This window comes from Diabrotica virgifera, chromosome 2, assembly GCF_917563875.1.
Source record: "Diabrotica virgifera virgifera chromosome 2, PGI_DIABVI_V3a".
NCBI classification, from domain to species: domain Eukaryota; kingdom Metazoa; phylum Arthropoda; class Insecta; order Coleoptera; family Chrysomelidae; genus Diabrotica; species Diabrotica virgifera.
Window position 1 is genome coordinate 200,984,016 of NC_065444.1, and position 22,955 is coordinate 201,006,970.

Below are 22,955 nucleotides of genomic sequence, written 5' to 3' on the forward strand. Positions count from 1 at the left end.
AGAGGCTTGTACCTTGGGCCAGCTTGTACCATGGGCCACCCCATGTTTCTTTTATTTTGTGCGCAAACTGTCTATGTTTCTTATCTCAAGTTCTTCTACAATTGTCGTCATTCTGTGGTTAGTTGTTGAACGTGATTAGAAATCACTTGCGGCTATCGTAAAAATATAGTGTTTTATTTCGTGAAAAGTAATTAATTGTAGGATGGATAATTTTCTTTTCTAATTTTTGTGTTAAGAGATATCGTAAATTAAATGACAAAATGTGTATGCCTATACTAATAGGTAGTTAAACAACATAGTGAAAAATATAACAAAATCGTTTTATTAGGTTAAATTCACATTTGTGTTCTTTTCGGCCGAGTCTTGTACCTTGGACCGCTATCAAGTCTTGTATGTTGGCCGTGCAAAATTAATAGGACAAAAGAAGACACATTTTTATGTTGCACAAGTAACAGCTGTTGACGGAAGACAAAGTCGATGAGGATGCCAGGAACTTTCTGGGAACAAGTTCATGGAAAAGAACAGCGGTAAATCGAAATGATTGGAGAAGCTTATTGAAGGAGGCCAAGGCTCGATTTGGGCTGTAGTGCCATTGGATGGATGGAAGTAACGGCTGTAAGTCCCTATTTAACGGTCCAGTATCTGAAGAGAATTCTGAACAGTAACAAATATTCTGGCCCAAGTGGTTCACAATTTTACATTGACATTGTGCTCAAACTTAAACCACCAAGTCAGGCTGGGTTGTCTGAAAGGCAAAAAGGTACATGTGTTTCACTTAAATCTTGAGAGGTTTAACCTTGAATAATACAATCTTTTTGTGTATATTTTTAAAGGTTTACGGGTGGTTCAACATACAAGACTACTTGGTGCAAGGTACAGTACTGGTTTGTACCTTGGACCAAATTAACTCTTGAAATTTAAAAACTTAAAAATACTTGAGCTTTGAAAAAATCCGGTTCAAGGTACAAGCCTCTCCCCTACAGATTATACACCGTATCCCTTGGTAGACTGCACGCTATAGTAGAAATGCGACGATAAACCGCATAATCTAGTAGCACCACTTGTTCGCCCTTACTATTCTAACATGTTTGTAAACTTCAACTCGGTTTTCCCGAAACATTGTTTTTGCAGTTCGAACTTACTCCTCCAAGCTCCTGATATAATAAAAAATAAACTTTTAATCTCCAACAACTTCTTTATTAGGATTATAACGATAACAATTCAGTGTTGTATATAAACATAATGTCTGTGCATATATGCAAAGTGCAGAAATATTACGCTAAGAATATTCACACTGCCTATAGTGGCACATATAATCACTCTAACTGCAGGAGCAGGTATGCTACGCAAATAGATGATTGCCAGTCTAAAATTACTAAGCCCCCCAAATGTTATTAAACATATAAAGAAAAAGAAATTGCTTTTCTCTTGGAAACATAAAAACGAAGCAATTAACGTAAACAAGTGGCCATAAAATGAATATCCTATTAAGGAAATTGTTTTCAAAAACCCTATTTGGGCTTGTCCAAGCCTACCGATTAAATAACAAAATAACGGCATTAAAAATGAATACAAAAAAATAAATTCAACAGGTGTAAATTCTATTCTCACTAATTTTAAGGAATTTCCATAGGTTACAAAACCAGCTAATAGTAATACTGCTAGTAATGGTCCCAATAGGTCAACATGTACCTTCTGGTAGCTTCGGAAAGGAGGTATAAATGCTCCCAATATTCTAATTGCAATGTCATATGGCAATACCATGAACAATTTTGTAATACCAGGTTCTTTTGGCGGATCTACAGGGCCTAAATACACACAAGAATCCATATTATGTGCCTTCATTTCTAATTTTCTTCTTTACTTGAATTGACGAGTTCCTTGGTAGCATTAGATATATCACATTTTTGTTTGAATATAACAACCTATAGAAATAAAAATGAGAATTTAATTAAATTTTTATAAAAAATAGAACTTACCAAGTTACATAATTATTGGATAAAAATTTACTAAGTTTATCAATTCATTGTATTTCCAAAAATGTTTCTATTCTTGGTTAAGATTTGGGTTTATTTTGGGAGTGAAGCCTAGTTCTAACCTTGACTAGATTTATTTGGTTTTCCATATTTAAACATACAAAACTGACATCAATGAACGTAAACAAATTTAACATCTGTTTTCTATTAGATTAATTCCATTATGATTCATTCTTTTATCTTCATAATCGTTGTACAAAATTCCATTTTCAAATTTGTTGTTTTTTTTTAAATCAAAATTATTTTAACCTTTCAACTTCAACTGTCAAATTCATTTTTCCGTCACTTCTGTCCTGTCGTCTGTCATTGTCATAGAACATAAAACTAACGTTTATTTGATGTTCTAAGGTCAAAGTTCTCTTCTACTTTACAAGCCATGAAGTGAAAAAGACAACGTTGGAATTGATGACGTCGGTAGTCCGACTCTCGGTCTACCGATTTTGAAACGACAATTAAAGTACAAATTCTGTTAAAATTTATAGTATTTTTTGAATCGTACAGGAAAATATTATTAATTAGAAGTTTGTACAAAATAAAATTAAAAGTAATTCCTTGTAAGTAACGTTTATTATACAAAAAAATTTGAAGGCACTCGTGGGAGTGCCGACAGAAGCGAAAACTTCTTATAAATATAAGATATATTTATATCTTATAATATATATCTTATAATATAAATATATAAATTACGAACTCAATCCTTTTTCCCATCCAAAAAAGAAGTGTTATACCTATATCATATACGCGATGCGTATGCCCTATGCTATTTATGTATACAAACACATAATTTATATACGTACAAAATTTATTTCAGCGAACTGATGACGGTCGCAAATTCAATACTTTTTCCCCATCCAAGAAGTGCCCAACGTCCCTAAAGAAATTTTAACTTTAAAAATTTAAAAATCGTCGAAGCAAGACGGTCGCGCTAATTTAATATTTTTCCCCATCCAAAAAGTGCACAACGTCCCTCAAGAAGTTTTCACTTCAAATATTTATTTCGTCGAAGCGATGACGGTCGCTAATTTAATACTTTTTTCCATCGAAAAAGTGCACAACGTCCCTAAAGTGTTTCACATCAAATATTTATTTCGTCGAAGCGATGACGGTCGCTAATCTATTACGTTTTCCCAGCCAAAAAGTGCACAACGTCCCTAAAGAAGTTTTCACTTCAATAATTTATTTAGTCGAAGCGATGACTGTCGCTAATTTAAAAATTTTTCCCCATCTAAAAAGTGCACAACGTCCCTCAAGAAGTTTTCACTTCAAAAATTTATTTCATCGAAGCGATGACGGTCGCCAAGTTAATACTTTATTCCATTCAAAAAGAGCACAACGTCCCTAAAGAAGTTTTCACTTCAAATGTTAATTTCGTCAAAGGGATGACGGCCGCTAATTTATTACTTTTCCCATCCAAAAAGTGCACAACGACCTTCAAGAAGTTTTCACTTCAAAAATTTATTTCATCGAAGCGATGACGGTCGCTAATTTAATACTTTATTCCATTCAAAAAGAGCACAACGTCCCTAAAGTGTTTCACATCAAATATTTATTTCGTCGAAGCGATGACCGTCGCTAATTTAAAAATTTTTCCCCATCTAAAAAGTGCACAACGTCCCTCAAGAAGTTTTCACTTCAAAAATTTATTTCTTCGAAGCGATGATGGTCGTGATGATGGTCGCTAATTTAATACTTTTTTCCATCCAAAAAGTGCACAACGTCCCTAAAGAAGTTTTCACTTTAATACGCATATACGTACAAAATTTATTTCGCCGAAGAGATGACAGTCTCGAAATAAATCCTTTTTCCCCATTCAAAAATAGGTTTTACATTTATTTTAAATTTAAATACTTCTATACAATGTATGTATAGATATACATAATATAGATACGTACAAAATTTATTTCGCCGAAGAGAAGACGGTCATGAAATAAATCCTTTTTCTCCATCCTAAAATAGGTATTACATTTATTTTAAATTTAAATACTTCTACACAATTTATAAATACATACAAATAATATATAGCATAAGCGATGACGGTCGCGATGACAGTCGCGAATTCAATGCTTTTTCCCCTATCAAAAAATCGCACAACGTTAATAAAGAAGTTTTCATTAAAAACAAAACCAATGACAAGAATACCTATGTGCAAAATACATTGTTTTGAATAAATACTATCTTATTTTAAATTATAGATATACAAAATATCGCTAGAAATAACTATAAAAACAATTATTGCTCACAATGTTTGATCTGCATTCTTGGGGTTTAGAGTAGATAATTTTATTTTTTTGTTATCGCCCTTATCATTATTTTTCTTTTATACTTTTTTTAGATTCATTATACTTTGATGGCCGCTATTTTTGTTTTTGTATAATTATTTAAAACAATATTACAGATAATTTTTATAACAGCAGAATAAACTTTGAAGGCATTTTCCCCACATTCACACTCAAATTCAAGATTTAAGTGAAATCCTTCATGTTGTAAACTTTTCATTACCAAAGATGATAATACCTTCAGGTGACAATTCTGCTGCAAAAATAATTTTTTAATATTGGGATTATTAATAATAAATTCAAATGTTGAACAAAGATGCGATAATAAATAAATTTTACTGAATCCGTTGCACAACCATCCAAATAGTCATAATCTGCTCCAGCTGTCTCTTCTTTACTGCAAAAAACAAGCTGTTTGAAATATTCACAATAGTTTTTACTTTTATATATTTGATGAGCCATCTATTCACAAATATATAACTGGGTTAGTTCATATTTCATTAAATGGCCTAGCCGGGTAAGATGGTGAAAAGTGCCCCCAACTCAATTTAAATTCCATATAGGTCACTTTTTAGCACATATAGAGGAACTCACTTTTTTAAAATTTTTAGCCCCCTAGGTGGTCACGTGACCCCCCTAGAGCCTAATTAGGCTTTTTATGTTTTTATTTTTTATCTCAGCCGCGTTAAGAGCTAGCCAAAAACTTTATTTAAAAAAGTTGTAAGCTTTAAAAAGATCTATATAAAATTTTTTTTTTAATTTTTTGGCGGGAAATTCGAATTTTTAGAACAATTTTAAACTTTTAAATAACTCTGAAAAAAAGACTAAGACACTCGTTTTTACGAAAATCAATTATAATGTGTATTTTTGCACAATATTTCACCCTGAATTTTTTAAGATTTTTAAAATTTGTGAAACGTACCTTTAAAAATAAAAAACCGCATTTTTTGGATTCTTTTTCGTTTTTTGATAAAATTTTATACATATTTTTCAAAAAAGGTAACACCGTCACTAGAATAGTTAAAAAAAATGAAAAATAATTGGGGTTTGCTTAATAATTTTTTTTTGTAACGCCATCCATTTTCAGGGCCGCCCAGAGCCAGGCCGGGCCCCGGGGATGAGACCCGGCCGGCCCCCTCCCAAACCCAGTTGAACGAAAATTCCCAAAAATCTGATAACTCATAAACTGGGATATGTTATAGTGAACACTCATGCTATTGACACAGGAAGGAAGAAAATTAAAACAGTTTTAACAATTAAACTTTGTTTTTAATTATTTACAATAGAACTGTTAGTTACAACATAACTATTCTTGCTTTCATATCCGCCAAGTTTTGGATCACGTGGTCGAAATCAAGAGTTTTTGCAAGTTTTGACTCTATGCTTAACAGTCCCAAATCAGATAATCGTTGTTGACCCATAGTAGATCTTAAACAATTCTTAATTCGGCTCAAAACACTAAATGATCTCTCGGCCTGAGCAACGGATACTGGTAGGCAACAGAATATGCGAAGAGCAATGCACACATTGGGGAAAAGATTTGTCACATTAAGGGACACGAGCTTGTTCAAAAGTTTTGCTGGTTTCAGCGACGTATCTGAGATGTTTGATTTACTAACAGTTTTCAAGTAAATCATTTCATCAACTAGATCCCTGCTTACATCTGAATTGTACTCTTCGGCGAATCTTACACAACTTTCTGAGATCGTATTCTCGTCCATTTCGTTATACTTCCATAAAAATGAAAATTTCATTTCGATTTCTCTCAGTGCTGTGAACCTCGTTTTCAAGTTGGCCACCAAAACATCAATTATTTTGTAAAAAACTTCTGTTTTGAAGCGTTCTTCCGGGGATAAATTTAACATTACATCTTCTGTAGCTGTTTCATCGTGAAAAGTCTTCCTCTTTCTCGCACGGGAAGTGGAGAGTTCCGGTTCGATACCATAAGCATTTGCAACATGTTTGCATTCAGACAATATCTTGTCCCAGTTATTTCTTAAGGCACTTAAATCATCAATTAGGCTCTCTATATTACTACTCTCAACATCCAAAGTAGCGTCCATAGTTTGAAGTAGTTGACTTCTGTAGTTGATGGGTACCAACACTTTCACCCAAATTGACGCCATGAGGATGCACTTGAAGGTGTTAAGATATTCTAAAACCCCATTGATTGTGGCTCTCGTTTCAACAGTTACGTTAAGATTCAACAATGATGAAACTGCCTCAATGATTTTGCCTATGTGTGCCGCTATTGGTTTCACACATTCTACTCTAGCACTCCACCTCGTATCAGACAATGAGTGCAGTGAAGATCCTACTATCTCTTTCAGAAGCTCCCATCTTTTCGGGCTGCAACTGAATAAATTGTACAGATTCTGAACAACACCAAAGAAAGTCTGTGCTTCAGTACAACTCTCAGCAGCGCATACTCCGCATAAGTTCAAACTGTGGCATCCACATGGTGAGTACACAGCCAGAGGGTTTGATTTTAAAATATGAGCCTGAACACCCTTATACTTGCCACTCATATTACTGCCGTTATCGAATCCCTGTCCTCTACAGTCATCTAAGGATATGTCATATTTTTTAAGAACTTCTTTGATTAGATTTGCGATGTCTTTTCCAGTTTTTTCATTGCAGTCGGAAAACTCCAAAAATCGTTCATGGATTTCATATTCTTTTACGTCTTCTTTGAAAATAATGTATCTAAATACAAAAGAGGTCTGTTCTACATGGCTTGAGTCTGGTGTAGCGTCAACCATAATAGAATAGTATTTAGATCGCTTGAGTTCGTCCACAATAACTTTCCTTACATAATCAGCACAACTTGCTATGAACTCGTTTTGAGTTCTCCAAGACAAATAATGCACTTGCATTCTCTTATTCGATTCTTGAGATTGCTTAACCTGATCTAGATGCTTCGATGCAAAGAAATAATTTCTTGCATATTGCCTTTTCCAAATGCATAATATTCCTTATAATAATTTCATAATTAAAACCGCAAGCAAATTCAATCTGTTGTAAAATATTTTAATAAAAGGAATTTTTTTAAATTTGCTAACGGCCGGGCCCGGGCCCCCTTGGGCCCCGTGCCCCTGGGATTTTGCCCCCCCTGCCCCCCCTCTGGTCGGGCCTGTCCATTTTCAAGATACAGGGCGTTGAAGAAAATAAAATTTTACACATTTTTTACGATTTTGCCGAAACTACTGGCAACATTGCAATACAATTTGGCAGGTTTTAAGAAGTAGTTATTGTGCATTTTTTGACATACAATTAAGAATTTAAATTCATCATTGGCGCGCATACGGGTAATGGTCTGAACTTGTTAAAGAAAAAAAGATGGTACGCCACTGACATATTTCAAATTAAAAATCATTTTTGAATTCCTCGTTCTATTTGTGACAAAAAATCTATCTTTCCATTTTTTCATAAGACGCGCCGTTTTGTTGCAAAAAATAAAAGATCTTAACGCTTCCAAAGTATTCGAATTAATTTTTATAATGGATGTACGAGTTTATGTATGTAGATGTAGAAAAGTTCGAATGCTTTGTAAGGGTTAAGATCTTTTATTTTTTTAATAAAAATGACGCTTTGTATGAAAAAATAAGAAGATAGATTTTTTGTCACAAATTGAACGAGGAATTCAAAAACGATTGTTAATTTGAAATATGTCAGTGGCGTACTATCTTTATTCTTTAAAAAGTTTAGCCCATTACCCCTATGCGCGCCAATGATGAATATCAAATCCTTAATTGTATGTCAAAACATGCACAATAACTACCTCTTAAAACCAGCCAAGTTTTATTACAATGTTTTCAGTAGTTTCAGCAAAACCGTAAAAAATGTGTAAAATTTTGTTTTCTTCAACGCCCTGTATCTTGAAAATGGATGGCGTTACAAAAAAATTTTATAAAGCAAACCCCAATTATTTTTCAGTTTTTACCTATACTAGTGACGGTGTTACCTTTTTTGAAAAATATGTATAAAATTGTATCAAAAAACGAAAAAAAAAACCGAAAAAATGCGGTTTTTTATTTTTAAATATACGATTCACCAATTTTAAAAATCTAAAAAAATTCAGGGTGAAAGATTGTGCAAAAATACACGTTATAATTGATTTTCGTAAAAACGAGTGTCTTAGTTTTTTTTTTCAGAGTTATTTAAAAGTTTAAAACTGTTCTAAAAATTCGAATTTCCCGCCAAAAAATAAAAAAAAAATTTTCATATAGATCTTTTTGAAACTTACAACTTTTTTAAATAAAGTTTTTGGCTAGCTCTTGATGTGGCTGAGATAAAAAATAAAAACATAAAAAGCCTAATTAGGCTCTAGGGGGGTCACGTGACCACCTAGGGGGCTAAAAATTTCAGAAAGTGAGTTCCTGTATATGTGCTAAAAAGTGGCCTATATGGAATTTAAATCGAGTTGGGGGCACTTTTCACCATCTTACCCGGCTAGGCCCTTTATACACTTCTAAATAGTTAGATTTAAAAAATTGATGAAAATCACCAAGAATTTCTTTATTACATACCAATAATTCAGTACATTCATTATCTAAGTCATTAGAAAATAAATTTTTGAAATGTCTCAAATCTTGGGTCTTTACTTTTTTATGAATACGATTTTTTTTGTACAGGGTGTCCCGAAAAGATTGGTTATAAATAATTATACCACAGATTCTGCGGTCTAAAATAGGTTGATTGAACCTGACTTACCTATATACAATAGTGCACACAAAAAAGTTACAGCCCTTTGAATTTACAAAATGAGAATGGTTTTATTTTCATATATCGAAAACTCTTAGAGATTTTTTATTGAAAATGGACATGTGGCATTCTTATGGCAGCAACATCTTAAAAAAAAATTAAAGTGAAATTTTATGGGGGTTTTGTTCCCTTAAACCCCCCCAAACCATTGTGGCACCATTAGTTAAACACAATGTTTTTAAAACTTTTTTGCCTATAAGTACTTTTTCGATAAGCCAGTGTTTATCGAGATATTTTGAATATTTGTTGAATCCACCACATATTTGTAAGTATATGGTTAAGTACGATTATTACGCCAGTCAATGGGAGCAAGAATAGGATATTATTTACCTCCGTTACTCTTATGTACCGCAGTCCAGTGATAAAATTAAATAGACAGAGTAGGTAATTAAGGTATAAATTACATGCATTAGTATTAAGGCGGGTATACATATGCGCTCTGCTCGGTGTGCGAGCCGCTCGCGCGCAGCATATTTGTTAGATTAGTACGTGTTTTCAAGTGGCACACAAACTGCTCGCATACGGCGCACCACGATCTAACTTCTGTCGGCTTTTCAACAAATGCTTTGATGGTTCGCAATACGTATTTGGACGGGTTTGCGAGTGGTTTGTTGGTTTTGGGGCGCCTGAGTTGAATATTTGTTAGTAATGGAGTGTTAGGAAGGAAATATCAAACTTATTGATGTTTACCGTGGAAAGTGAAAATGAGATGATGACATTGAATATATTTAAACATGTTAGCTTGCAACCCCCAACTTGTAACCAACTTGCAACCATCGTGCAACCAATTTGCAACCAATTTGCAACCAACTTCCAACCAATTTGCAACCAACTTGCAACCAATTTGCAACTAACTTGCAACCAATTTGCAACCAACTTGCAACCAACTTGCAACTCAACTTGCAACTCAACTTGCAACCAATCGGAATGAAACCAAACACTTCTCGATGAGAATAGGAGAAGCTACTTCCGACGTCGGCCGATATCGGATCTGATCTGATCGGAGAAAAACGGATCCACTGTAGGCACCCACATTTAATACTAATTATCTACAATTACTAAATGTTCGTAAGTTTCCTCTGGATCGCGGAAGGTTCGTCAAAATGAAAAATTTTAACGAACATTAACCGCGCCACGAACGCGCGGCGCTCACACGGCGCGGAGTTCGCGGCGCGGATATGTATTTCCGCCTTTATGTGCTATGTTGAGTGTGATTGATAAATTCTTGTAGATAATAAATAAAATATAAATTAAATATTTTTTATTTAAAATAAAGTGTTAAAAATAAAATCAGTAATTTCGTAACATTTCACTTAAGAGTGAATATTATAAAATAAATAGACTAGAAGTAGTTTTAATGTGTTAAAATATATTTTAAAAATAGGCACAATACTAAATTGAGTTTTAATATTAATTATCTATTATTTGTTATGAATACCTGGTTATTTAAGTAGGCGAAGGCATCAAGAAAATGTTGAACTATTTGCATTTGAAAGTCCACTAAGTCAATGTTAAAAGATCGACCTAAAATTTTACAAAAGTATTCATTATAAAAATAGATTAAAATCTGCAATTTTAGTAAATTTAATAAAAGTGTAAATAATAATGAGAATGTTAGCAATATGATGAGTAGTGACGTAATGGGCTAATTATATCTTAAACCGCTAGTAATACTCTGGAAACTATTCGAAACTCAAATTCAGAGCTTAGAAAATTCTTAAAAATACTTGATCTTGTTCTGAAGCTATTCCTTGTGGCAAATTTATGATTAACTATTTATATGGGAAATAAGCCACAATTAAATTGAAAACATAATTTTATTAACGTTTCGACGCCCAAATCGGGTGTCATTGTCAAAATACAAAATACTACTGTATTATTGTATTATTTTGTATTTTGACAACGACACCCGATTTGGGCGTTGAAACGTTAATAAAATTATTTTTTCAATTTAATGGTGGCTTATTTCCCATATAAATAGTTAATCATACTTGATCTTGTTATGGAATCGTATTTTCAGAAAACTCAAAAATACATAATCTGAACTATCCTCAAATGGTTATCTTGAATCAGATATCTTTCTGATAAGTAATAGGTATTATTATCGTGAAAAGGTTCCTTGGATTGCTTATTAGAGTATAATGGGAATAAATAATACACTATAATCCAATGGGAATAAAATAGAAAGAGCGAAACGAGAGAGATAGAGAGAGAGCGAGAAAGAAAGAGAGAGAGAAAGGTTTTAATTTCATGTGGTTAATGGTTCATTGCACAATGATGCAGTATCTTAAGGAGTGATAATAATACAGTTAACATGATAATAACATTAACATGATAATAATAAATACAAGTTTTATATAAATAAAAGTATTAAACCTTTCATATTGTTCATATCATCTTCTTCGCACTTCCACAGGGATTCAATAGATTCATATTCCAAATGGTATTCATTATTTTTATGTTCACAATTTCGATAGGTTTCTTGATATAACTGGTTCAATTGGTTACTGATTCTTTCTATTATTTCTATTTTACGATCCACATAGTTTTCTGAAGTCACACGTTCATCAAAAATTGGAAAATTTGATATGTCTTGCGTTTGAGATTTATTGAAAACAACAGGAACTGAAATTACAACATACGAATGCTTGGTTTTTTAAAATCCTTTAAAGAAGCGGTAAACTTAAATCATAATAAGAACCAACAACCATAATTGGAGACCTTAACGTGAGATTCCCTAACTGGAATGACAGCTACTAACAGAAATCGGAGAAAACTAGCTATCTCGAAAAAAGAGACGGAACAACACTGATCGGGCCAATACAACCATTGAACTTCCCTGGAGGCAACAATCTTCCCACTCACTTAGACACAGCTGTAACGAAGAATTTAAGACTCCAGACAAAAATAGAGTCTCTGACCTACGGAGCAGAAGACCATAATCCCATACTAATGGAAAGTAGCACATGGGAAGAAGTCTACACCTCAACTTACAAAAAGAAGAAGACAAAATAGCCAACCTTCATAGTCAGTGAAGAAATCAGAAACATTCCAATCATAAAAAGCCCAGAAGAACTAGAGACAAAAGTCATAGACTTCAATAACATCATAAGAGAAGCAATAAACAAAAGCACTACCGAAGTATGCAGAAGAACCTAAGAGCTAAGTGCTTTTAGCTGATATCTATATAGCTGATCTTTCTATCTTACTAAATAGGCAGATTAAAGACGAGCTCCAAAAACACGCGAACGAGATATGAGTTCACCTTGTGAACAAAATGTGAAGCAATAAGAAGAAAACAACAAAAACGTTGACCATGTGTGAAAACTACAGAAAATTCTTAGAAACGTCACGAAACCATTGTTACTTCTACATGGAGAAAACGGCATAGTATAGACCATCGAAGACAAGGCCGAAGTCATGAGAACCACCCTAGAATGAGAGTGTTTCCTGAACTACCACCAAAAAGAAGACTCTGACTTTGAAGAGGTAGTCGAAGAAGACTAGTACAGAAGACCGCCAGAAGCAGAAGATCATCATCATCATCAGTGGCGTTACAGCTCTTTATGAGCCAAAGCCTTCTTCAGAACAATCCTCCATTCGTCCCTGTTTCTGGCAACTCTTCTCCATACTCTAAGTTGTCTTGGTACCTACCTAAGTACCAAGTATCGGTCTTCCTCTTGCTCGTTGTCCTATCGGCCCTCTTCGGTCAAAAACTTTTCTGACTATGGCATCTTCCTCTCGCCTGATTACATGACCTATCCATCTAAGGCGTGCTTAATGAATTGTACAACGTCAGGCTCTCCAAAATTTCTATACAACTCAAAGTTGTAACGCCTGCGCCACAAACCTTGTTCTTTTATGTTTATGCCTCCATATATTCGTCTTAGGATTTTTCGCTCAAAACGTTTGAGCAGTTCTTGGTCATTCTGTGTAAGTGACCAAGTTTCTGAACCATATGTTAGCACTGGTCTTATTAGTGTTTTGTAGACAGTCAATTTAATTTTTCTAGGTATTTTTGAGGCCATTTGTCTTTTAAGCCATAGTAGCACTTATTGGCGACTACTATTCTTCTTTTAATTTCTTCACTGACATTGTTATATTTAGTTAGCAGCGAGCCTAAGTATATGAAGGTGTCGACACCTTCCAGTTCTAGGTCGTCAATTATTATTCTTGTAGGTGTCGGGTTGCTTGACCTAGTGCAACACATATATTTGGTTGAACATTTATATTTAATCCCATTCTCTGCGCAGATGCTCTTAACGCCCGAAATGCTTCTTTAGATCTACCTATGATGTCTATGTTATTTGCGTATCCGACAATTTGTACTGGTTTGGTAAAGATAGTAGGTACCATTCGTATTAATTTGGGACTCTCGAATTATTTTTCCTAATGCCGGGTTAAATAAGAGACACCATAGTCCATCACACTGTCTTAGTCTATTTTTGCAATTGAAGAGTCTTGAGAAATTGTTTTGGATTTTTACCATGCTCTCTGCTCCTGTGAGCGTAAGTTCACTTAATTGGACAAGATGAAGCGTTATTTGAAATTCTACCATAGCAGGTAGAAGTTTACCTCTATTAACTGAATCGTATGCGGCTTTGAAGTCCACGAATAGATATGTGGTGGGTGTCTACGCCGAACTCTAGGGTTTTTTCAAGGGTCTGCCTCACTGTAAATATCTGGTCCGTTGTTGATTTATTAGGACTGAAACCGCACTGATATCCTCCTACTATTTCTTCGGCGTAGGGGAGAAGTCTTTTGTACAGTACGTAGGAAAACACTTTATATGCCATATTGAGTAGAGTGATGCCTCATCACACACCATCATGTCTCCCTTTTTGTGTATAGGACACAGTACACCCAACTTCCAGTCTGGGGGTGTTTCTTTCTGTTGCCAAATTGGAGTTATCAGTTTATGCGTGTGTTTCAAGAGGGTGTCGCCCTCTTCGGTGGGGGTAAATTTCTTCTTCGGTGGGGGTAGCTGCCAATTATCTTCATTCATTTGAAGCATGGGATCCTCCATCTCGCCATCTTCATGATTGCTACTAAGCAGTTCTTCAAAATGTTGCGTCAATATGTTTAGTATCTGTTCCATGTTACTAATTATAGAGCCGTCGTCCCTATCTTTACAGGCTATTATTCTGGGTTTGAAGTCTTTTCTGCAGCTGTTTTTTTGCTGGTAAAATTTTCGTAAGTCTCTTTAATTGTGGTAGTTAACAATTTCGTTTAGAGCTTGTTCGTATTGTCCTTTCTTTTTTCTTCTAAACATTCTCTTTTCTTCCCTTCTAATATTTTCATAATCTTCGAGAGTTGATCTCGTTCTGCGCTGCTGGAGTCTCTTATATGCTTCATTTTTTGGTTGGTTAATATGTCTACACTCTTTATCGAATCAATCTTCGTTTCATCTGCTCTTGATAGGTTGTAATACAGTTTCAGCCGCTGTGTTCAGGGCTTCTTTACATTTAGTTCAATGCTCTTTTATACTTAAATTTTCAGCGATGTTTGGTAACGTTTCGTCTAAGATTTTCATGTAATTAGCTCTATCAGTTTAAGATTTTAGCACCTCAGTATTGTATTTTGTGGATTTTGTGCCGTGACCTTTTTTTTGCGTTAGTTATGCGTGCTCTGAGCTTTGATTTTATAAGGTAGTGGTCGGAGTCTATATTAGCACCTCTACATGCTCTTACGTCCAGTTCATCAAGAAGCACCACTACCCCAAAAGAAGTAAGCAACCTGATCCGGAAAACCCCACCAAAGAAAGCACCTGAACTGGACGAAGTAACCAACAAGGCTCTAAAACAGCTCCAAGCGAAAGCAGTCGTTTACCTGACCCACATATTAAAAGTACTAATAATATTCAAAAGATTTCCTAATCGATGGAAGGAAGCCCATGTAACCACAATCCATAAACCAGGAAAAACAGCATTTTTCCACAGAATTATTTCACAGAACTATACAGAGGGCAAAAATGGTACAAGCCAATATCAGAAACATAACTGGGACAAGCAAATTAACATTCAGAAAAAAGACAAAGCTCATAAATAGCGTCATACTGCCCATCCTGGCATACACACCCTCGCAGAAACAACGACCGTCCCTCGATAGGTACATAGCCGATAGATTCCTTTTCAGAGACATCCAACAGTTCAGAGTATCAGACCCGATGGACGACAAAGCAAGAACAAAATTCTCCGAACTGATGGATCATCCTAACCACATCCTTCGAGAGATCATAAGGTATGGTGTCTTTCACCGATGGAAATACAGAAGACCCAAACAACAACTGCTTGGCAATGACTAAGAAGAGATAGCATATAAGTAGCTCTACATGGCTCGACTAACTCCCACCCTCAGCCGATACCCATCCTAAACTCCACAAAAAAAACATTATTAACACAATAAACTTCTAGGCCACCAAAAAAAAAAAAAATAAAGCCTAACATAAAACTGAGGGAAAAACAATTAACCAAATAGATCATGTACTAATAGAGAAAAAAGAGACATGAATTTTATATCAAAAATAAAAAGCATGAGAGGAGCCGAATGCAATTCAGACCACTACCTAGTAAGAGTGACATGCATGGGAAACTGGGGTGCGACCGGAAAGGGAAAAAGGAAAAGAACGGAAGGTAAGAGAAAATACATTTCGACCCTATTGAAAAGTGAAGAAGTAAAAACTAGATATAAAGAGAAAATAGAAATAGAACTGGCAACATGCGCACAAGACATGGAAATCGAAGAAAGATGGGAGAAAGTAAAAACATCAATAAGGAAGGGAAATCAGGCAGTTCTAAACATTACGCATTGATAAAAGGAAAAGTAAATGACTAGTATGATGAAGAATGTGAAAAAGCAGCTGAAGCAGTGAGGAGAGCTAGACAAATAATGCTATTAAAAGAAAATGAGAATAACAGAAATGTTCATATGGACGCAAGAAGGGAAATGAAAAGACAATGTAGGAGAAAGAAGAGAATATCCAAAGAAAATAAGCTAAAGGAAATTGAAGAAAAATTTCAAACTAAAGAAATAAGGTCTTTTTACCAAGAAGTTAAAAGAATGGACAAAGGATATCAAAGCCGAAGCATCTATGTATATTAAGAATGAAGCAGGAATACTAATAAATGAAACAGCGCAGGTGCTAGAAAGATAGAAAAATTATTTCGAAGAGCTATAAAATAATGTTGAAGAGGACGAGATGGACACAATACAGAACATGGATGAAAACGATACGATAGTGGAGACGCCCACAAAACAAGAGGTAATGAATATAATCAGCCAACTTAAAAACAACAAAAGTCCAGGAGCGACAGAAATAACAGTTAAAATGTTAAAGGCAAGAGGAGAACAATTATTGTACGAGCAACTATATGGGCTGGTGAAAAAGATATGGGAAGAGGAAAAAATGCCAAATGACTGGAGGCTGGCTAGAATCTGCCCCCTACAAAAAAAGGAGATAAACAAACATGTGAAAATTATAGGGGAATAGCACTCCTAGAGACAGGGTATAAGATATTAGCACAATACATACGTGGAAGTCTAAACGAATTCATGGAGGATACTGTGGGGGAGTACCAGGCAGGCTTTCGATCTAACCGTTTGGCAACAGACCAGATTTTCACGCTAAAAGAATTACAAGCAAATTGCTATGAGTACAAAACTACCCTGTATGCGCTGTTCATAGATTTCAAGCAGGCATATGATCGTATAAATAGAAAAGAAATGTATCGGGCTCTGAAAGAATTAAAAATTCCCAAGAAATTGAATAGCTTGATTTTAGTGTGAAGTAGTGTGGAAAGACGTCTCAGAGGACTTAGAAATCAAACAAGGACTCAGGCAAGGTGACCCGATGTCAACCACGTTATTCAATCTTGTTCTTGAAGTAATAATGAGGAATTGTAGCATAAAAATGGAAGAAACCATATTTAAAAATGAACATCAATGTATAGCTTTCGCGGATGATCTAACAATATTAGCAAAATCAAAGAAAGAATTAAAAAGAATTGTGAAAAAGATAGACAAAGAAGCAAATAGGTTTGACCTAAAGATAAATGAAAAGAAAACTAAGTACATGATAATGGAGGATACACAGCAAGACAATAAAGAGTTTATAAAAATACAAGGGGAGAAAGATTACATATACAGTTTTGACAGAGTGGAAGAGTTTACCTACCTTGGTGTGAAAGTAAAGGAAAATGTACATGAAGATAAAGAAATAGAATCCAGAATTACAAAAGGCAACCAGAAATAGGGAATGCTGAGATCCCTAATGAAGTCTAAGTTTGTTTCAAGAAAAACAAAAGAAAGAATTTACAAGACAGTGATTAGAGCTACGGTTGTATATGCAGCTGAATTATGGATTTTGAGAAAGGCAGATGTAGAAAGATTAGAAAGATGGGAGAGGAAAATTCTCCGATCAATTGACTGAGGCTTAAATGCACAAATGGGATGGAGAAGAAGGACAAATAAAGAGTTGGAAGAGCTGTATACGGAACCAAAAATCACCGCAATAATAAAGGCGCATAGAATAAGATGGCTGGGATATGTGCAAAGATTTTAAAAACCACAGAATGACCAGGATGATATTGAACAGGAAACCAGTCGGGAAACAAAGGAAAGGAAGATCCCGTAAAAGATGGTTTGACAGCGTCCAAGCAGATTTACGTGAATTAAAAATAGATAACTGGAGAAACAAGGTATTAGACAGAAGAGAATGGAGAGAAGTGGTAAGAAGAGCGCAAGAGAAATGGTAACACAAGAATATGCCATGAACTTTAAAATGAGAGCTATACTGCCGTCCTAAGCAAGAAGGCAGTATCTCCAATTTTTACAATTTTCGAGTTTGCTCTTTTATATGGGTTCTTATACATATTAATATACCTAACAAAGTTATAAAACAGTAAGCCTTCATTCCTGGGTCTGGTAGAATACTAAAATTGCAGTAACTCAACTTGCTGTTAGGCATTACTTAGTTAAAAGGCAGTAAGTATCTTATACAAGCCTAAAAGGCAGTATCTCCTACAGAAAAAAATGGAGATACTGCTTTTTAATCTAGCAACTGCTTGACTACTTTTAATCAAGGTTGTAATAACATACCTTGCGTAAAAGCAGTAACCGCCATTTTCATTAAAATTTATAAAAATATCTTATAAAAAAATAAACTTATTCAATGATATGAAAGATATGAAAAACAACGCAATTAAACAATACAGAATCCATAAATATTTTGATGGTGGCTCAGCCTTGTTTATTAAAATCTGCATTATCTCGAAACTTACATTTGCGGAGATACTGCCTTCTTTCTTAGGACGGCAGTATATATGTATATATTTATATAATGTATTTTTAATAGACAATTTATTATTGTATATTGTATATAGTAAAAAATGTAATTGTGTATTTCACGCCCAGGGCCTACATGGCCTGTTGAGCAAAATAAATAAATAACATAAAACTAATACATGCCAATAAAAAAGATACTAATAAGATATTAAAAAACTGGATCAGAGGGGTCCATTTCCCCATCCGAATGTTGAGACTGTGCTTAGCCGAAAGGCTCTGCTCTGGTAGACTTGATTTATGGAAGCTCGATGCTCGGAGACACAAAACACACACAGACGACAAGAAAAAGAAGACAACGGGACGAACACGCCTCACCAGGGCCCCCGCTACCATATGTGCAAAGTGTGCAGTGCACACAGGCGCCATCCTTTAGGGGCGCCAAAACTGAGGGTCAAAAATTGCAAAAATATTTACAAAAAAATCAAAAAGCAAAAATTAGTTTTAAAATAAAAGTTGAGAAATTAAATAGCTCAGTTTTACTTTGTTTGGATGTCATTATTAGTCTTTCTATAGATATAAAATTAAAAATCGCGCTATAAAAACAACAAACACCCATTCCGTAGACAAAACTGTAGATAAGAAATACCTTACTATGCCCTGATATCGTGGAGAAATTGTGTGGGCAGTAATTCTATCTCATCGATAAGCCAACGATTGTGTGACGCTCAAATGATGAATGGACAAGATTTGAAAATCGCATACCCAACAAATAACTAATTAGACCGGCCTGTATCGTCGCCCCCGTTAGCGAAATTATTCCGATTCGATTTTTTTGCACAAACTTACTCAAAATGAGGTCCTTATAACAAATTCACAGGGTGCCATGCGGTGCCGTGATCGAAAAATGTTAAAACAAATTCACAAAAATAATTTTTTCATTTCGAACAACTTTTTTTTTAGATCACTTGGGTCATTCTGAGTAAAAAATGTCGCTTCTCATTTTTCACTAAAATTGATTGTGGTCGAGTTTTACGCGATTTAAAATTTAAAAATGCGAAAATGATCATTTTTAAGGCTTAATAACTGGATTAAAAATTATTATTATGAAAGTCAAAAAGTGACGAAATCAAAATTTAAAACCCCTCCTTCAAGGTCCTGAAGAAATTGTTGTCATTATTTTACTACAAAGCTGTTGTTTTTAATTATTAACAATTAGCGCTGTAGTCCAGGCTGTATCTTTGCACACGTTAGCGAAATTATTTCGATTAGATCTTTTTGTAGAAACTTACTCAAAAAGAGGTCTTTATAATAAATCCACAGGGTTCCAGGCGGTACCTGGTCGAAAAATTGTTTAAACAATTTTTTTAAACAAATTAACAAAAATTTTTTTTCATTTCGAACAATTTTTTTAGATAATTTGGGTCATTCTGAGCAAAAAAGGTCTCTTGTGATTTTTCTCTAAAATTGATTGTTGTCAAGTTATATGGCCATTTGCGCATTTTTCAAATCTTAAATCGCCTGTAACTCGACAACAATCTATCTTAGAGAAAAATGACAAGGGACCATTTTTACTCAAAATGACCCAAGTTATCTAAAAACATTTGTTGGAAATGAAAAATTTTTTTTGTGAATTTGTTTTAAAAAAATTGTTTAAACAATTTTTCGACCACGGCACCGCCTGGCACCCTGTGGATTTGTTATTAGTAAGTATTATGGTAAGTTAGTGCAAAAAAATCAAATCGAAATAATTTCGCTAACGGGGGCGACGAATGCGACGATAAAGTCCCGTCTAAAGGTACGTTTTTACTGGCGCGGCTGGCTCGTAAAGTAGTAAAAACAGTAAAAACGTACCTTAAATGGACAAAATTTGGAAATCGCGTTACTCTGGGTTCGCCATCCACAAAAAGGTGGGATGTTGTGAGAAAAAATGTTCTCGGGTTAAGTTTAAACCTTCTATGTGTGACAAGATGGTCCAGCAGGATTGATTCAATAAAGCTCCTTAAACTTTATTTAATTAGGATTTGCTATGGTGTTGCAATGGTGTTATTTGTTCCTATTTTGCTTTATTTGAAGCACCTACCTACCTACCTTCAAAAAAATAAATAAAAAACATTATCAAATTGCCTTAAGGGCGCCAAAATCCTTTTTTTCACACAGGCGCCAGTAGTTCTTACGGGGACCCTGCGCCTCACACTGTCCTGGGATTCACACGGAAAATACTTTAAGTGGGAGTTTCGTTTTCCAAGACTTTCACTCGACAAACATTATTATGAAAGTAATAGAAGTCACTCATAGCCATAGCATAACAGCGTATTATGAGGCGGTCATGGAGGAATGCCTGGAGAGCATTGGGGCTCGGATTATTCGTCCTTGATTTATCTGGACCAATCCTCCTCACTCCAATGACTTATATGCCCAAATGTTTCTCTGGGCATGCAAGTCTCATTCAGGTCGGTCGGGGATTACTGTTGTGTGTGTAATTTTACATTGAGATCTCTGTAGGTACGGGCCCGTATTTAACTGATACCCGTGTGACTAGAATGAAAAATCTAACAAGACTATAAATAATATGGTCAACAGCACACAAAAATAAACAATATGTTCACAAAAATCTAAAATTGCTCTCGAGTTAGCATTTCTGTGTTTAAATAATAAAATACATTAAAAAACTTATCATACTTACAGATAATAAAAACTATTATTAACCAAGTCACTACACCCCGCTGCATATTATTAAAAATATAAAATTGTTTTTTTTATTTGATCAGATTACGTTATCAGCGTGGCCACGGCCACCTCAAAATATATTGTTGAATTGCATTAACCAAATTTTAATTGTTTGATACTTATTGTCGAATAAAAAATAAAAGTTTATTAAGGATAATTTAAACGTCATTAAATTCATCTGTGCATAGATAATGGTAAAACAAGTGGACTTTGAAGTTGGTTCCAAGTAGAATACAAAAATACCTACTGTTTTGTATATTATGAGTAGGTTTCGATTAAAGTCTAAAGTCTAAACTGTACTAATAACTTAATATTGATTTAATTTATGGAATATATTTTTTCATCTTCTTTTCATTTTAAAAGTATATTGGGAACAGGGAGCATTACTATAGGTATAGAGAATAGAGTAAAGTAAGTAGGTAAATTGCCCAATTGTTAAATATGGCAATAAAAGGAGGTATTCAATATGGTGCAACAATGAACTCTTAATATGTTATATCTATTAAGCTAGAATGACCATTTCATAAGGGAGCCATGAGACATACCCCATATTTTTTGCTATTTTATTGCTAATTTATTACGCAAATTAAAAATTTATTGCTTCATCCCCTTCAGAGAAACAGGTGGCTATTCCAGCTTAATATTAAGCTAGAATAGCCAACATTCATATATCCGGAACGAAAGTAGATAAAGAGTTGCTTCCGGTAGACTATTTTATTGCTAATTAATTGCTAATTTATTACGCGAAACAAAAATTTATTGCTTCAACCCCTTCAGAGAAACAGGTGGCTATTCCAGCTTAATATTAAGCTAGAATAGCCAACATTCATATTTCCGGAACGAAAGTAGATAGAGGGTAGCTTTCGGCGGCATATTTTATTGCTAATTAATTGTTGAAAGATGGGGTATACAAGAATTTACAAACTCACCCCCTTCAACCGCTACCGTTATCATCATTCTCCGGAATCCACAAAAAGTGAAAATAACCAGTTTAAAGACCTAAAAGCAAGTGGGTATTTTTTGCTTATTAATTGCTACAGGTCTAAGCCAAAAATGAATGTTTTTCTGCATCCCCTAACGAGCCACAATGGCTACTGTGGTTTAATACTGAAGGCTACAATACCGAACACTCCTATTTCAGTAAAGAAATCAGATAGAGGGTCGCTTCTAACGGCATATTTTATTTTTAATTAATTGCTGAAAGATGGGGTACACCAGAATTTACAAACTCACCCCCTCTAACCCCTACCGTTATCATCGTACCACGGATTTCACAAAGAGTGAAAAGAACCAGTTTAAAAACTTAAAACCAAGTGGGTATTTTTTTCTAATTAACTGCTGCAGGTCTACGCCAAAAACGAATTTTTTGCTTCATCCCCTAACGAGCAACAATGGCTAATGCGGTTTAATTCTTAAGCTACAATACCCAACACTCCTATTTCAGGAACGAAAGCAGAAAGAGGGTCGCTTCCAGCGGCATATTTTATTGCTAATTAATTTCTGAAAGATATGGTATACAACAATTTACAAACTCACCCCCTTCAACCCCTACCGTTATCAACATTCCCCGGAATCCACAAAAAGTGAAAATAACCAGTTTAAAGACCTAAAAGCAAGTAGGTATTTTTTGCTTATTAATTGCTACAGGTCTAAGCCAAAAACGAATTTTTTGCTTCATCCCCTAACGAGCAATAATGGCTAATGCGGTTTAATTCTTAAGCTACAATACCCAACACTCTTATTTCAGGAACGAAAGCAGAAAGAGGGTCGCTTCCAGCGGCATATTTTATTGCTAATTAATTTCTGAAAGATATGGTATACAACAATTTACAAACTCACCCCCTCCAACCCCCACCGTTATCATCATTCC

General features: G+C 34.7%; 1 protein-coding gene across 4 annotated transcripts; it reads right to left on the reverse strand.

The window, feature by feature from the left end:
• Positions 1–1,175: 1,175 nt before the first annotated feature.
• On the reverse strand, positions 1,176–21,273 carry LOC114338966 (protein YIPF3). 4 transcript variants are annotated; one of them, XM_050644185.1, is made up of 5 exons: positions 21,042–21,273; positions 11,453–11,701; positions 10,515–10,600; positions 1,980–4,709; positions 1,845–1,925 (listed from the first exon to the last, which is right to left on the reverse strand). In XM_050644185.1, the coding sequence occupies exons 1-4, from the start codon at positions 21,085–21,087 to the stop codon at positions 4,707–4,709; spliced, it is 384 nt and encodes a 127-aa protein (XP_050500142.1). In that variant the 5' UTR covers positions 21,088–21,273; the 3' UTR covers positions 1,845–1,925; positions 1,980–4,706. The 4 variants fall into 4 exon arrangements, with proteins under 4 accessions (XP_028145389.2, XP_050500140.1, XP_050500141.1 ...); XM_028289588.2 differs by lacking the exon at positions 1,980–4,709 and having other exon boundaries at positions 1,176–1,925; XM_050644183.1 differs by lacking the exons at positions 10,515–10,600; positions 11,453–11,701; positions 21,042–21,273 and having other exon boundaries at positions 1,176–1,925; positions 1,980–2,474.
• Positions 21,274–22,955: the final 1,682 nt, after the last annotated feature.

Coding starts and splice junctions, on each gene's coding strand:
- LOC114338966 (XM_028289588.2), bottom strand. CDS start 1,845: ATGAAGGCACATAATATGGATTCTTGTGTGTATTTAGGCCCTGTAGAT.